General features: G+C 43.4%; 1 protein-coding gene across 5 annotated transcripts in view; it reads right to left on the bottom strand.

The window, feature by feature from the left end:
* The window catches only part of actn1 (actinin, alpha 1), a 53,830-nt gene extending 45,061 nt beyond the window's left edge, over positions 1–8,769 (bottom strand). For 4 of the 5 annotated variants that reach the window (XM_076748489.1, XM_076748492.1, XM_076748490.1 and 1 more), the window contains exon 1: positions 8,398–8,629. In XM_076748489.1, coding sequence (XP_076604604.1) covers positions 8,398–8,505 — 108 coding nt within the window. In that variant the 5' untranslated portion in view covers positions 8,506–8,629. Of the gene's footprint in view, positions 1–8,397 lie in introns of all 5 variants that reach the window. The other variant, XM_076748491.1, reaches the window with a different exon arrangement.
* Between the last annotated feature and the right edge of the window lie 6,114 nt (positions 8,770–14,883).

Raw genomic sequence — 14,883 nt, 5'->3', positions numbered from 1 at the left:
TTAGTGTGAGCGGTGACGGCCACCGTGGCTGAACAGACACAGAAATAATCGTTAGGAGCACATTCAGAAACGCACTGCTCAACATACGCTGGCTGAACCAAAAGAGGAGAAACTGCACCTTCCAGTACCACAGCTATCATATTTACATGCTGCTTGTTCAGCGTCAGTGTGAGGTCAGGTCACCGGAGCTAACATTAAGCCAGCTAATGACGGAGAGTAAACGCCACCAAGCAGGAGACTGACTGCTTCTTAAAACTTAATGTCTGGTTTTCTATTACCTCCAATGTTTAAGGAAAAGTTTGACAATTAAGGGAAATGAGCTGATTTGCGTTTCCTGCTGAGATAAGAAAAGCAACGCCACCCTCGGATCTGTCCGTTGACTCCAACGTAACAACCAGCAGCCGGTTAGCTTAGCTTAGTTCTGCCTAGAAGTAACAGATCTGCACACAAACACCTCTGAAGCTAACTAATTAAACTAAGCTAAGCAACTGCTGGCTGTAGCCTTACATTTAACAGATATGACGTATCAATCGTCTCGTTTAACTCTCTACCAGAAAGCCAAAATCACTTTCCTGTTGAGTGATAGAGGGAGACGCATTATTGATCCCCTAAGGGAAGTGACATATGTAAAAAAAAACACTTTAAAAATATATATTCATGTGCATAAAAACTACTAGACTAAAAAAATAAGTACAATAAAACAGCTTGCAACACTCCACTGACTGTAAAGTTTCACACACAGAAAAACCACAACCACACCAGAATAAACAAAAAAGTCGAGACGTTGACTGGAGGAACAGGCTGCCACTAGAGCGCTGCCATCTTCACAATTCAGCAATGTCATTACTTTAATATCAAGGAGAAATTTATTAGATTTTAAGTAACATGCCGAACTCAATGACAGACCGAGCACGCTGCAGGAGGGAAACACCCTGAGGCAGCTTAAGAGTAGAGTCATTCGATAGCTCGCACACCATCCTGGCCAGCGATGATAAATTATTGACTCCAGGTTGACAATGTGACAAAGGATGGCCTCCTGAACACGCTCTTTGTGCAGAGACCTGAAAGCTCCTCTGTCTGAGCCTCTTCTTCCACTCACTGCCTCCTCTCTCCTCCCTCCCTCCCTCCTCTCACCCCCCCCCAGAGCTCCACCCACACAGCTACTGAATGGAAAGGTGTGCCCGCTGACTGCTTTTAGCACAGTATCTGTTTACTCAAAGCTGCTTTCACTTACATGAGGTGCACTGCAGCTGCTCCTGTGAGCAGGCTTACAGCTAATACTCACATGTTCATAGACCCTCGGAGTACAGTGCAGTATGAGCCCCCCTTGGCTTCAAAGAGAGGCTTCGCAGCAAGCACATGCACTTGAGAATGCATGTGGTTTGATTAATAGCATTAGTGAAGGAAAGACCTGGCTACATCCTTCCCATGTGGTGCAGGAAAATTCCTTGGAAACATGCAGACAGACGGCCTATAAACCCCCTCTGGGTCGTATGCTATTGAAGACATGTGACCATAAGTGTGTAGTGGATCCAGACGCGGTCGAGCTTTGAGCAGGTTTTCGCTCTGCACTCGTTGCTCCACAGGAAATGCACCTTGACCCCAAATCCCATGGTGAATGTGGAATCCAAAAAAACTCCCATCTGGGGTCTGAAATCTGCCACCAAGATGCAAATATAACATTTAACCCCAGTCTGTGCAGGGTGAACTGTCAGTTATGAGACTACAGCGTGAAGCAAAGCAGTCGAACTTATCCAAACCCCAATAAACTCGTTAAAATTCATTGCACAATTGGCCTTGAAACTGTTTTAATAGCCTATAACCAAAGGCTTGGAGCTGATTTTGGTACACGTTTCTAAATTTGGAGCAAGAGCCTGAGAAAATAAGCTACGCAAGAATTTGCATCAGGGCCCTGGCATTTGGGAGCAGTTCAGATAAGAGCCTGGTAATTGCTCACATTTGACTTTTCAAACAGTGACTTCTGCAAAAAAACCCAGATGCAATGTACATGATGAGGAAGAATTAGCTTTCACCTTCCTGAAACTGTTCAGGGACGAGGAACTGCAACTTAAGCATGAAAATGTTTCCAGACCAAGAAAGGATGAGGAGTTTTGCTAAGGTTCAACCATCTCTCTTCAGACATATAGAGCTGGGATCTGCTTTCTCAATCACTGGCACTGAAACAGGTACTAGACCAAAGAAAGTTGTACTGCAAAACACAGAGGAGATGCAGTTCACCAACATCCAAAGAGAACAGGAAAACTTGTGTCATGTGCCTCTGTTTTACTCTTTGAACACTATTATATCATCATGACTGTTTCAAGGTTGTTTTGTTTTCTAGGAAAGCTGAGAATCTACAGCCATGCTAGCAGCTCTGTGAGGCTAACTGCTAACATCAGCATGTTAGCATCACCTCACTGACGATGATACCATGCTGATGCTTAGCATGCATAACGTTAACCATGTTCACCATCTTAGTTTAACGTGTTATATGCTAACATTTGCCAATTAGCACTAAAAAGCTGAGGCTCATGAGAATGACATTAGCTTTGCATTCATCCAACCGTATCCAATCCATTGAGATATCTTAGTCTGGACCATTGCCATCCATAGAGCCTCATCACTAGCATGGCTAAAGGTTAAATTAGCTTATCAACACAGTGAAAAAGCTGCTGTTTTCACCAACGTGCAGTAAAGCAACTCTCTAAAGCATCGATCTGTGAAAGCTGTCCCATTGACTTTGCTTGGGTAAACAATGGCACCAGTTCTCCAACAAGAGCCTCAGTACACCACCCTGGAGACAATACTCGCTCCACGAGACGTGGAGTCGGGTTATGTAAGAGTCATTAGACACAGGTCGGTATCTTCGGACGTATCGTACATCAAGCCAGGAGCTCCAGGCTGTAAAGAGGAGATGATTTCCCTCTGAATGAAAGCTTCTCATTAGCAGCAGATAACTAGATGTTTCGGTTAATTATGAAACATGCTCGATCAAACCCTGACCGTGTTCACGCGGGATCGGCTTACAGCCAGAGAAAAAGGAGAAGGGAGGCGGGATGAGGAGAGAAGTGGGTAGAAAAGAGAGCTTGTCAGTGGTGACTCACAGGTTTGAGTCCCAACTGGGACAACTGGAGCGAAAGCAATAACAGAAGCACGTTCAAACACAGGTAATCATGAATACATTTTCAGGTTTTTTGATTAAAAAATAGATCATTTTACTCATCAAAGTGTAATTATGTTGATTTCTACACTGTGTACAGTGAAGCCAAGATATTACCAATGTTACTGCTGATTTATAGCCCGTTTACAAAAGCCATTACATTAGTGTCTTAATGAGAAGCCCATCCTTAATTAATCAAGCTTAAATGATCAGATCTGATCTGTTTGCTTCCATGATAAATAAAGGAATCAAAAACATTAATATTTCTGGATGATTTCCAACTTATCAATGCTATTGTTACTCCACAGCCGTGTCAAATAAATGCTGATTCAAGACAAGACGTTCTACATCTGCAGCGGATGATTCCTGAATTCATCAAAGTCGGACTCCACCTCTGATCGCAGCCCCTGGCTGAGCTGAGAGCACACGCGTCAAACTCCCAGCGATGGGACGAGTGGACGGCTGGATGCTCCTGGGCCCTCTCAGCCGGGGTGTCGGCCCGTGACCCCATCAATCAGGACAAACGAGACAGGGCCCTGACAGCGTGACCAGAGCGGGATGATTGGTTCGCTGGGGAGCGCCTGTTGGGATTTATGGCCCGGCTGTGTTCAACACGCCAGCGAGCGGACGCAGGATTATCAGAGCCAAAGAGCACTCGACGCTAAAATATCTTTTGATTTTCTTACTATGTCACAGAGAACAGCAGCCGCCCGGACACATGACTCAGTGACTGAGAAATGGATACTGAGCTGTCTGCCGCTGAGGCACAGACGCAAAGTTGTTCATTTCCCTGAAGCATCTTAGACAGACGTAGCATCTGAGACGCAGTTCACTTTTTTCTCGCCTTTCTTTCAAGGAATAGTTTGACTTCTTCTTAATACGGTTATTCACTCTTCTGCTGAGATGAGAAGTTTGATACGTCTGTCCATTGAATATGAAGCAGCCAGTTATCTTAGCTTAGCTTAGCTTAGCATAAAGGCTGGATATGGGGAAACAGCTCTGTCTAAAGGTAACAAAATCTGCCTACTAAAGCTCATTTTACATTTGCTCGTTTAGTCAGTAAAAAAGTGCAAAAACATGTTTTTACAATATTATTTGAGCAGCAGTGACTTCCTTAACAGCTTTACAGGCGCTGGTAGGTGGATTATCTTTGGGTCCTGATTTATGCTAAGCTAAGCTAACCAGCTCCTGGCTGCAGCTTCACGTTCAGTGTGCAGACACGGCAGTGGTCTTGATCTTCTCGTGTAAATCTTGACAAGATAGTGAATAAGTGAGTTTCACAACATTTTGAACTATTGCTTTTATGAAAATACACTCTTCTGCAGGCCAAAGAGCAGCTTCATCAGAGCGTTTGGGGGTTTCCTAAAGGCTCTTTCACAATCAGATAGAAAATAAATATCTTCAGTTTGAGAATTTTCAGCATTTGAGGGAAGAGAAAGTGTTGCTGCAGCGCTCAGCCTTTTCTCAGCTTTCTCAGAGGACCTGCACCGGTGACGTGCAGATGATTGCACTGCTATTACAAGCACTGTGTACTTTCATGATAATAACTGCATGTGAGCTTAATCAGAGGCTCAATGACAGGCTGCAGGACGGAAAACATCACATGACGCAGCCAGACAGTTTACTGAGTATGGAAAAAACAAAACGTGACACACTCTTCAGCAGGCTCATGTTTTATGTAGTGAAAAGAAGCAGCATTTCAGCACATAACGCCTTTATCAGGGAAGAGAGCGGAGCCGCTGCCACAGAGAGAGAGGGGAATTCACTCGTTTGACATTCCCTGCTTTGTCACCGCCGGGCCGTGACGCTCTTCTTCTTTTGTTAAATACACGGCTGTGCAAGGTGCATCATGGGAACAGAGGAATCTGATGACAGGAAGCATTTTGTGAGGTGGCCAGAGCTGACATTACACATCCTATTATGCAACCGAGCCAACAGCTGCCGTTGAGGAACAAAGACGTAACTTTTTATGGCCTTCTTACTACCTCACTGAAACATCACACAGTCATTCATGCATTGAGTCAGTTTCCTGGCGCTCGAAACTTCTCAGATACAGTAATTTTACATTTCTGGGCAGAGAAAACAAAAACAGGCTGGTATTCCTTCCTGACAAGCTTTAAACAGAAGCAGCGAAACGTCAGTTACGGTAGATGTAGGTCAGGATGCTGGGTTTGGTCGCGTGCTGCCAGCGGCGGCCCCGCCCGAGGAGCGCTGATTAGTCAAAGTGGGGAGTGGACAGGGATGGCAAGTCTGATGACTGACTCGCTTAGTGGGTACTTCCTGCGTGTCTGTCACACAAAACGACAAGTTCCTGCATGGCCTTGTGGCCTGCAGGGTGGATTAATTGAGTCATGAGTTGTAGAAATGTATTGACCAGCACACTGCTGCTGCTGCCGCTTGTCAGCCTGAACACCCGGAGCTTGATTACACTCCAACAAGAAAATCCATGAACTCGGTCAGTGGGTTATATGAAGAGACACACCAGATATTTCACAATTTAGGTTTTTTTTGTCCACTCAGACAAAGACTATGACCTATGTCTGAATCTGAGACTCAAGTTTTTTGGCTAAGGTGAACAAATCATCAGTGGATCTTATCTGTGACCTGGCCTGTGCAGTCTGAGCAGGGGAATGTGGGTGTGAGCACAGAGGTTGGGGTGTGGGAGGTGGGAGGTTTAAAGGCAGGGCCTGATGGAAGGTACTGCAGTTTTTATCCTTATATGGACAAATGTGGACAAATTGGCCGCGGTAGTTAACACCTGAACTCCACCTTCCAGCAAACAACTGAGAGAAATGCTAAGAGATGGAGAAACAGATGAGGCGTGTGCGTGTGTGTTTTTGTTTGTTTCACATCGGCCGAGTCCTGTGTTGTTTGAGTGAAAATATGTGGGAGCTGTGGCTTTAAGGAACATCTGGCACCGTCTACCTGAGACACCTGGGTCTGCAAAGACATCAAGATTCCAAGATAAGAGGATACCTGCGCCCTTACACTCAGGGGTCAGGTTAAGACTTGCAGCGGACTCAAAATATTTTAAGCACTCTCTGACATGCTGGGTGTGCGTGCGTCGAAGTGAACTACAAACAGTACTCTGGATTTAGTTTCACAGACATCAAAACTTTTTTTTTTTTCTCTTGGACCCAAGCAGGATTTCTGTGGTGGTAAAATAGTTGCTGTTCAATTATTATCTCTTGACGAGCAAGATATAAAGAAGTGAACAATTATGAGTTATTAGAATATCGGTTATAAGCACAGTGTCTTGACTTCTGCCTGTAATCTGCACAAGCAAAAACATGCAAATGATGTTCTTTGGCAACTTAATCCTGTGTCTCACCTCTCACTCCCTTGTTTAAAATCTACGTAGAAGGCCAAGGAAGCACATCCAGGAATCTGTCTGACTCACTGAAACACGACTCAGGTCTGAATCTGAAACATCTCAGTCATGACAATAATGTTTTTCTTGATGGGAAACAATCAGCCAACATGAAAGGCTTCCAGATTGTCTGCTCATCGGCACCAAAACTGATTGCTGAAGCCTGGAGGGAATCTGGGTGGTGTGCGTTCAGTAAACTACACTCGCCCTGCGGCCGAGGACGGGGGTGCCGCTGGCGTCCCATTCAGCCTGTCATTGTGTGTGGCGTCAGATCCCAACAAAACCACTTATCACTGCTCTGTGTGGAGAGGGACGGATGAATCAAACATTCCTGCGCTCTGCAGGACGGTTTGATCAATGAGGGTCACGCAGGCGTAGAAATGTGCAGGTCATCAGGGGAAAGTATTCCACCATGTTGGACTCTGTGTCCGTCAGGTGGTTCTGATCCTTCACGCCTGTGCAGAAGTGCTTTTTATTGCATGAAAAGGCAGTAAAGAAGCAGCAACACGAGACGATGACTCCTCTGATGACTGGACAACCCCTGTCTGCTGCTCACACCTGACATCAGCTCTGCACAGCCCACCTTCCCCTTCATTTCCTCTAACTCGCTTTCGACCGGTAGCAGCCTGCTGATGACATAATCCAGGAAACTAGAAGCCGAGAGCTTCAGTGCAAGAAAGAAACTTGGGGAAAAAGTTTTCCAACGGCAGCGAGAGGGGCCGATTATTACCATTTTTGGGCACGCTTGCTCCCATGCAAGCCCAGCCCAAACCGCAGCGCTTACTCAGATTCCACAGCGCTTTTCTTCCCCGTTTTTCAAAGCGGAGGAAAAGTATGGGGAGCAGAGGGAAAAAAAAGTAACACCCCTTCTAGAAACAGACCATTCATACTCAGTCTGGGAAAGAAAGAGCAGCTGTTGAACGCGTGTAGGTGATTTGGGCTTGTTAAGACGATATATGGACGTCTTAAAGCCATTTATTCTAAAGATGACCTGTGTGCACGCCGGGCTGTGGAGCCCATATTCACTAAAGGGGAAAACTTAAAGCAGCAATCGATTCAGACACTTGAAGATGCACAAACTAACTTCCAGGCTGTGGCTGTAATGCAGCAAACAACTTCTAAAATCAACAAAAATCCATTTATTCGCCTCACGAGTCTGTGTTGCGCTGCAGAAAGAATCCGCGCGTAAATTCGTCTCATAAAAGGAGATGCAAATTGAGTTATGGTGGGTTAAGACACACACACACACACACACACACACACACACACACACACACACACGCCATCCCCCGGTTGTTAAGCATGGGCTAATCCACGTCGCATCATAAGCCAGATGACAGGAGGGGCCAGTCACACACCATATGCAGTCAAGCGCATGGCTGACATCTGTTGCGCTGGAAAGGTGGGCGCCCTGTCCAGTTCCTAATTGTTTTTCTACCCTCTTTACACTCCCCCCTGTCCCACTCTTTCCCTCCTGCTGCAGAGATAATGGGTGGGCCTCCTGCGTTTAATTGCTGCCACAGGATATTTCATAACGCTTTACAGGATATGTGCAAGCGCGTTGAGAGATGTGGCGGCGAGAAAAGTTTTGGAGCACAATCGGGCTCCTGATAAAAGTAGTCGAGGAAGCCGCACAGGTGATTATCAACGCGATAATGAGCCAGATCATTCAAGCAAACAGCTGCCAGTCGGTGTTTGGCGCTGCTGGCTCCTCGATCTGCTGTCAAAGTAGTCACACGCACGCAGCAGACACCCTAAATTATGTGATAAGAATATTAATCTGCTTCGTTATTGTTCTCATGATCACCGCGAGCGACAAAGCCACTTCCGCACCTTTACACCGGAGGTAGAAGGAAGTCAGGCTCACCTTTCTCTGCTGCTTCTCCCATGCAGGATCCAAGAGGAGATCCCGATCCCAGTCATCTTCTTGATGCATATAATCATCTTCTCCATCATACTGTTCCATATTATACATGTATCTATAAAGCTTTATATATATATAGACGCTCTCTGCTTCTCTCGTGAGTCCCCCGGTCCTCGTCGAGGTGATGTTTTACAGCCGTATATGAGCTCAGTCTACTCTCCGCCACGCATTCAAGACGGTGTGTGGATGAAATTAACGGTCCACCCCCGGCTTCCCTCCCTCTCTCTCTCTCTCTCTCTCTCTCTCTCTCTCTCTCTCTCTTTCTCTCTCCCCCCTCCAACTCTGCTTCTTTTCTCTCTATCTGCTCAAGCTTTTGCCCAGCAGGAGCACGGAGCAGTAGGGAAGCAGTAGGCAGGTCTACAGGCGACGAGTGACAGACGTAAAAACTTTGCTTCAGACAAATTGAATCGATAACCGACCGAGGAATGTGATTGGACGCCTCGGGGCCCGCAGAACCCGCCTCCTTGAATTGGATTGGTTTGTTTGGCTGTCAGTATGGAGGCTTTGTATCCAAGGTTATCTGCGTAGGTTGATCCAAACATCTAACTGTTTGACTGTGAGGATACTTCGGGATGTAATCCCCGTGTAACGCGTTACTTCACCCGTTGTAACGACAGCATCTTAAACACTTACTGATGAAGCAGTTTTGTTAATATTGGGTGAGTTTTTAGCAGTTACATCCTTCACTTAAGTCACTATAAGTGGATTTACTCAAGCAGCCTACTGTGCATAAGTACAGTTTTGAGGTACTTGTACTTTGCTTCTTTCTATTTTATGCGACTTTATACTTCAGTGCACATTTGCAAAGAACTTAAAAACTACAGTACAGTCATCAAATGTGCCATAAAAAGTAGTCCACAACATTTCCCTCACAAATGTAGTAAGAGTATTACATGGAAATAAGTAGGTCAAATATGTATTTAAGTATAGTACTTGAGTAAATATACTCAGTTACATCCCACCACCATATTCACTCAATGGATACAGGACTATTACTTGTAACTAAGTAAATTTTTACTGTCAGTGGTGGAAGAAGCATTCAGATCTGTTTCTTCATTAAAAGTAGTCTGACCACAGTGTGAGAATAGTACAAAAGTACTTAACTATTAGCACCAACTTATACTTAAAATATTCATTATGCAGAATGGCCCATTTCAAAATCATACATATTTTATTACCTGATTATAATTATTGATGTATTAATGTCTACATCATTTTAATGTTGTAGCTGGTAAAGCTGGGGCTAATTTTACTTTTACTTTAAATTATCAAATAAATGTAGCAGAGTTAAAAAGTACAGTATTTTACAGCTGCAGCATTAAAGTAATTTACAAATTAATTCAGCACTAATTACTGTCCAGTAATATATATGATTTTGAGATGGACCAGTCTGCATAATGAGTTTTTCTACATTTGATATATTGGTACCAATGATAGTTACACTCGTCTTCTTTTTCTTCAGTAACATTCTTCCTGAAAGCTGAAAACAGTGCTGTTTTTCTGAGCTCATGAAAAGCTGACTTTTCAGGGATTTGTTGTCCTCACAGTACAATGAAGCCACAAACATGTAAGATAAGATAAGATGCATCTCATTAAACTACCCAAAAGTGTATAAAGTATGAGCACAACTTTCAACAACAACACCAGTAAAATACTACATACAGATTAATGTGCAAGTGACATTATATTTCCAGAAACATAATGTATCATAGTTAAACACCGATAGGCAGTTTTGCTTAGGGATATTATAAGCAATTGTTGCTTATACTTTTTACATACTTTTACTTAAGTTTGAATACGGGACTTTTACTTCAGTGAAGTACTTTCAAACTCTAGTATTAGTGCTTTTACTTCAGTTAAGGATATGAATATCATCCACCATTGCTAAATACTGTAGGCTATAGTATATATACACTGTAGGCTTACAGTGTGTACAGCACTTGCATACACCAGACCTCCAGTCATTCAGAAAAGAAAGGTGAGTCAAGACGTAGCTCCTGTAAACATATGAGGCGAAGGCCAGGTCCGTCTGCCTTGTAAGGTAAACCGACTCCCTCGCCTCTCCCTCTCTGTCACACACTCACAGTCACACACACAGAGCAGGAAAGATGCCGACACAGGATAGCCCCGGCAGGCAGGAGAAAGTGGAGCGCTCTTCCATATATGGTCAAACTTCCAAGGTTGAATGTTTGGGAAAGTGATGTCACGTACGGAGAGCCGGCTGCCAGCTCTGCCTGGTCCCTGGTTTAAGGAAGCAGCCTGCGGCTCCTGTGCAGGGCAGCAGCAGCCCAGTGGTGATAAAAGTCAATGATAGAACAAAACCAAAAGTAGCTGACAGCAGCTTGATAGTAAGGGACTCTAGAGTGTGCCGTGGAGATAATTACACACCTTTTCATTGGCTAATTAACCTGCAGTGATTTGAAAAACAAAGAGATCGATTAAAATTGTACTTTTCCGAAAAACTACTGGCTAAAAAGTTATACAATGCTCCTTATCTGTGCCCATTAATAACTCCATTTCATTATCCCTGTCTTCAAATAATCAATTATTTAATTAGATTATAAATGGCTTTGCTAAATAAATTTGAACAAAAGTCTACAGATATGCTCACAGCTGTGTGAAGGTGCACAAAGGCACAGTGGTGTTTTCAGCTAAATGCTAATGTAGTAACTCAGTCTGTGCCTCATAAAACTGACATATATCTGTAAAAAATCTATCCTTCAGTGTTAAAAATCTGCAGAAATTTGAGGTTACGTCACTGAAACATGCCTTTGTGGCATTAATCAAACCAAAATAAGAGGCTGCACTTTGGCACACTGTGCTTTGTGCTAAATGCCAATGTCAGTAAGCTAATATGCTCACAATAAAGACATGCTTATGTTTAGCACATAATAATCAGCATATTAACCATTAGTGTGTTAGCATGCTAAGATTCTCACAAAACTCATGCTGATGTTTAGCAGGTAATGGTCAGCATGTTAACCATCTTAGTTTAGTGTGTTAGGATGCTAACATACTCACAAGGACACATGCTAATGTTTAACAGATATATGGGTTAACATGTTAACCATCTTAGTTTAGTGTGTTAGCATGCTAACACAATGACATGCTTATATTTAGCAGCACGGCAAACACTTGTTGAATCAGCGTTAAGTTAAATTGTGATTTTCACTTCCGGCCCTCCTCTGGGGACTGAATGACTGAATGTCCCTACAAACTTTCATGATGATTCATTTAATAATTGTTTGGATGAATCAGGCATTGTGGACTCAAGTGGTGGCCCAACTGACACTGCCATTAACGGTGCCATGCAACTAGCGTGGCTCAGACAGCTTTTAATTATTACTCTGCTAACGAGTTTTTCTATCATTTGCCTCTTTCATTATGTAATTGAAACACACAGCCAGTATACCACACTAAAAATTAAAAAATGTCGAAGCCACAGAGCGGCAACAGGAGCTCTAATTGGCAAGCTGACAGGAGGCTCTTCCTCTCAACACTGCAAATGATGGCTTATTAAACGCATCAATTAACTCATTATAATTAACCACTGAAACGTGTGTAATTGTTCTGGTGGCACACTCCAGACTGCACAGTTTGGTTTGGGCAGACTGGTGATATTTCACCCCATCCAGCTACTTGACGTCAACATCATACTATTCAGCAGAATCCCAGAATATCTTGTGAAGAGTCAGTAGTGCAAAGGAGCTCAGGCCTCCTTTCTGAGGCACACAGGTCATGTGAAGAGCTGGTGCATTTGGCTCTGTCTGGTCTCTGGCAACTTCCCAAGGTATTCCAGTCATGTTGGGAGGGGAATTCTTAAATAGCTGTACTTGCTGTTAAAGCTAAACCATGTATGGGATACAGCAGAACAACCATGGTAATCCTATTGAGTTGTACATGTGTTTGGGTTTGTGGTCAAACAGCTTGAGCCAAAACACCATCTGGGACCTAAGGAAACATACTGTAGGGACGGGATGAAGAATGTCAGGACTCAATTTAAAAGCAGAGTTCTGCTGCTTTGCATTATAATGTACTGGGTGGGGGGCTGGATTCGACTGGAAGCACAGGGGTCAAACACGAAATCTGTCTTTAAACCCCAGAAAACATTGTGTCACATCTTAAAGTGAGACTTTGCTGATTTTGCACGTTAAAAAAAGCTATGTAAAGCCTTTTGTGGCTAACAGTGATGTCACTTGAGTCAGCGCTGGTTGGGCCTGAAGAATTTAAAATAAAAAACTGGGGGTGGGGAGTGGAAAGAAGTGCACTTACCAAACCTCTGTAGGCTGCTCGTTATACTGCTTGAGGCTAACAGCTCAAGGCTACATTATCCACTGCTAGCATAACACACCTGAATCTCTGGCAGAACTGTTGGTGGTAATGTTGCATTGAGGGTAATGTAGGCACTGGGTTTGACAAGGATTAATATCTCGCATTCTGCTGCTTTGATTTTGCTACTTGTCTTTTAACTGACAATGTTGTAGCCTATTTTTATGTAACATTAAATACACATGACTAAATGTGCATATATCAAAGTTAAAGTTTGGTGCTGAAGAGTGTCTAAAACAAATCTGTTCAACAGGACTGTGTGGGTATGGTTTGGTCCCATATGATTGGAACTGCAATCGCATTTTCATTCAGAATATTTCTAAATCCTTATTGGTGCAGGGGAAAACGTGTCATCACCTCTTCAAACTGAGCCCTGCCCACCACAAACCAGTGCGAAAAGCAAGGACAAAAAGACAAAAGCAACTGAAACTTGCACTGCAACTGAGAAATGAAACTTCTCTTAACTGTCAGCAAATAGTATGTGGGACCACAACGCTCATTGAGGAAAATAGGTTTTGAGGTCATTAGGATGACAAAGTTAGGACGTCCCCTCCCAAACCAATATGATGCATTTGACCAAACCCATGCTTGCTTTAGTGGAAGTCCTCAAAGGCTGTGGTTGTACTGGGCTCCTCCCAGTTGTGAATGTGACCTATGAAGAAGGGTGTTGCTGCAAAAGAGCACATATAATCAGTTAACCTTCCTGAATAAGTCAAGATTTAAAAAAAAAAAAAGTCCACTGTTAGTTCACTAATGGGTTCGATTCTGACCAGCCCAGCACGCTTTAGCAGTGTTTAGTAAAAGGTATGTGACTTCATTCTTTCAGGGAATTTGTAAAAGTCAACTCATAATTTTGATTGATGCTACAGCTGTAAAACTGTGCTGGTAGCTGTTAAAAAAGCTGACTACACCCCTGCTTCTGTAACCTGTAATTAATCATTAAGCCATACGCAGCCCAGCAGGCACACACCAGTCAAAATGTAAACAACCCCAAAGTATACGCTATCCCTATTGGGGTATTCGTCGCATGGGAAGCATGGGGGTTAAATGAAGGGTGTCTACTTCCTGCAGATAAGTGCTGGCCACAAAGTTCTAAGAAGGAGAGGAAATTATTTTGACAAGAGAGCAGCACAAACAACTCGATAACCCTCAACTACATGTCTGCCTGCCCTCAGATTACCACTTCACCGCTGGCTCGTGAGGCCGTGATGCCATGCGGCGTGTTTTCTTTTGTAATCTTTCCCAGCAACCACTGGTGTGCCCTCTAGTCGTCTGCTTTGTCTGGCAGAAGAGTGCCGTCGTTCAGGCTGTAGACAGGAGACAGCTGGCATGGCTGCTTCCTCGGAAAGCAATGACATCATGTGTTTCATGGACAATCATTGCACAGTTGGGGAATCTAAGAGGGTGTGGCGGAATTATTGCTGAATGGACACTCATCCATTTATGGTTATTCACCTCATGACTGGTCAACATCCTGTCTTTTTTTAGGAACACTGATTTTTTTTTGTCTTTGGTGTACTTTCACTTTGAAAATTTACTTAATATCCACTGATTTAACTAGCTGATTCCAGTACCTTTTAGATTCTACATATTTAAGCTGCTGTAAAGATAATGTGGAAAAAAAATGCGTGTAGGGTTGAAAGGGTCGAGTTTCAGCTCATTGTTTATATGTCCAGCCTGAATTTGACTGTTTTGGTTCACTTACTGCTCTCTTAGTGTAATTCTGAAGCAATCAGTCATCAATTTTAAGCAAAAAAGCTCTAAAAACACATTGTAAATTTGGGCATTCATGACTGCTGCATTTTCATGGTCAATAACTACTCCCAACTAGGAGTTCCATCTTATTATTTTCACCCAGTAATGGGGTTAACTAATGTAGGCGGGACCAACCTGGGGGTAAGTGAAATAGCAGAGTCCTCGATTGGCTCTGAGAAGCTGTTTGAAATTGAGCCTTGATCTGATTGGACTAAACCCCCAACAAGCTCATCTGAGCTGCAGATTCTGTTTGACTGCAGGACCAAAGGGATACCAGGAGTCTTTCCTTCTCTAAATACCTTAAAGTCTATTAAATTCATTTAATTAATTAACATTTTATTAACA

This window comes from Chaetodon auriga, chromosome 14, assembly GCF_051107435.1.
Source record: "Chaetodon auriga isolate fChaAug3 chromosome 14, fChaAug3.hap1, whole genome shotgun sequence".
NCBI lineage: Eukaryota > Metazoa > Chordata > Actinopteri > Chaetodontiformes > Chaetodontidae > Chaetodon > Chaetodon auriga.
This window is presented reverse-complemented; position numbering and strand designations above follow the sequence as displayed.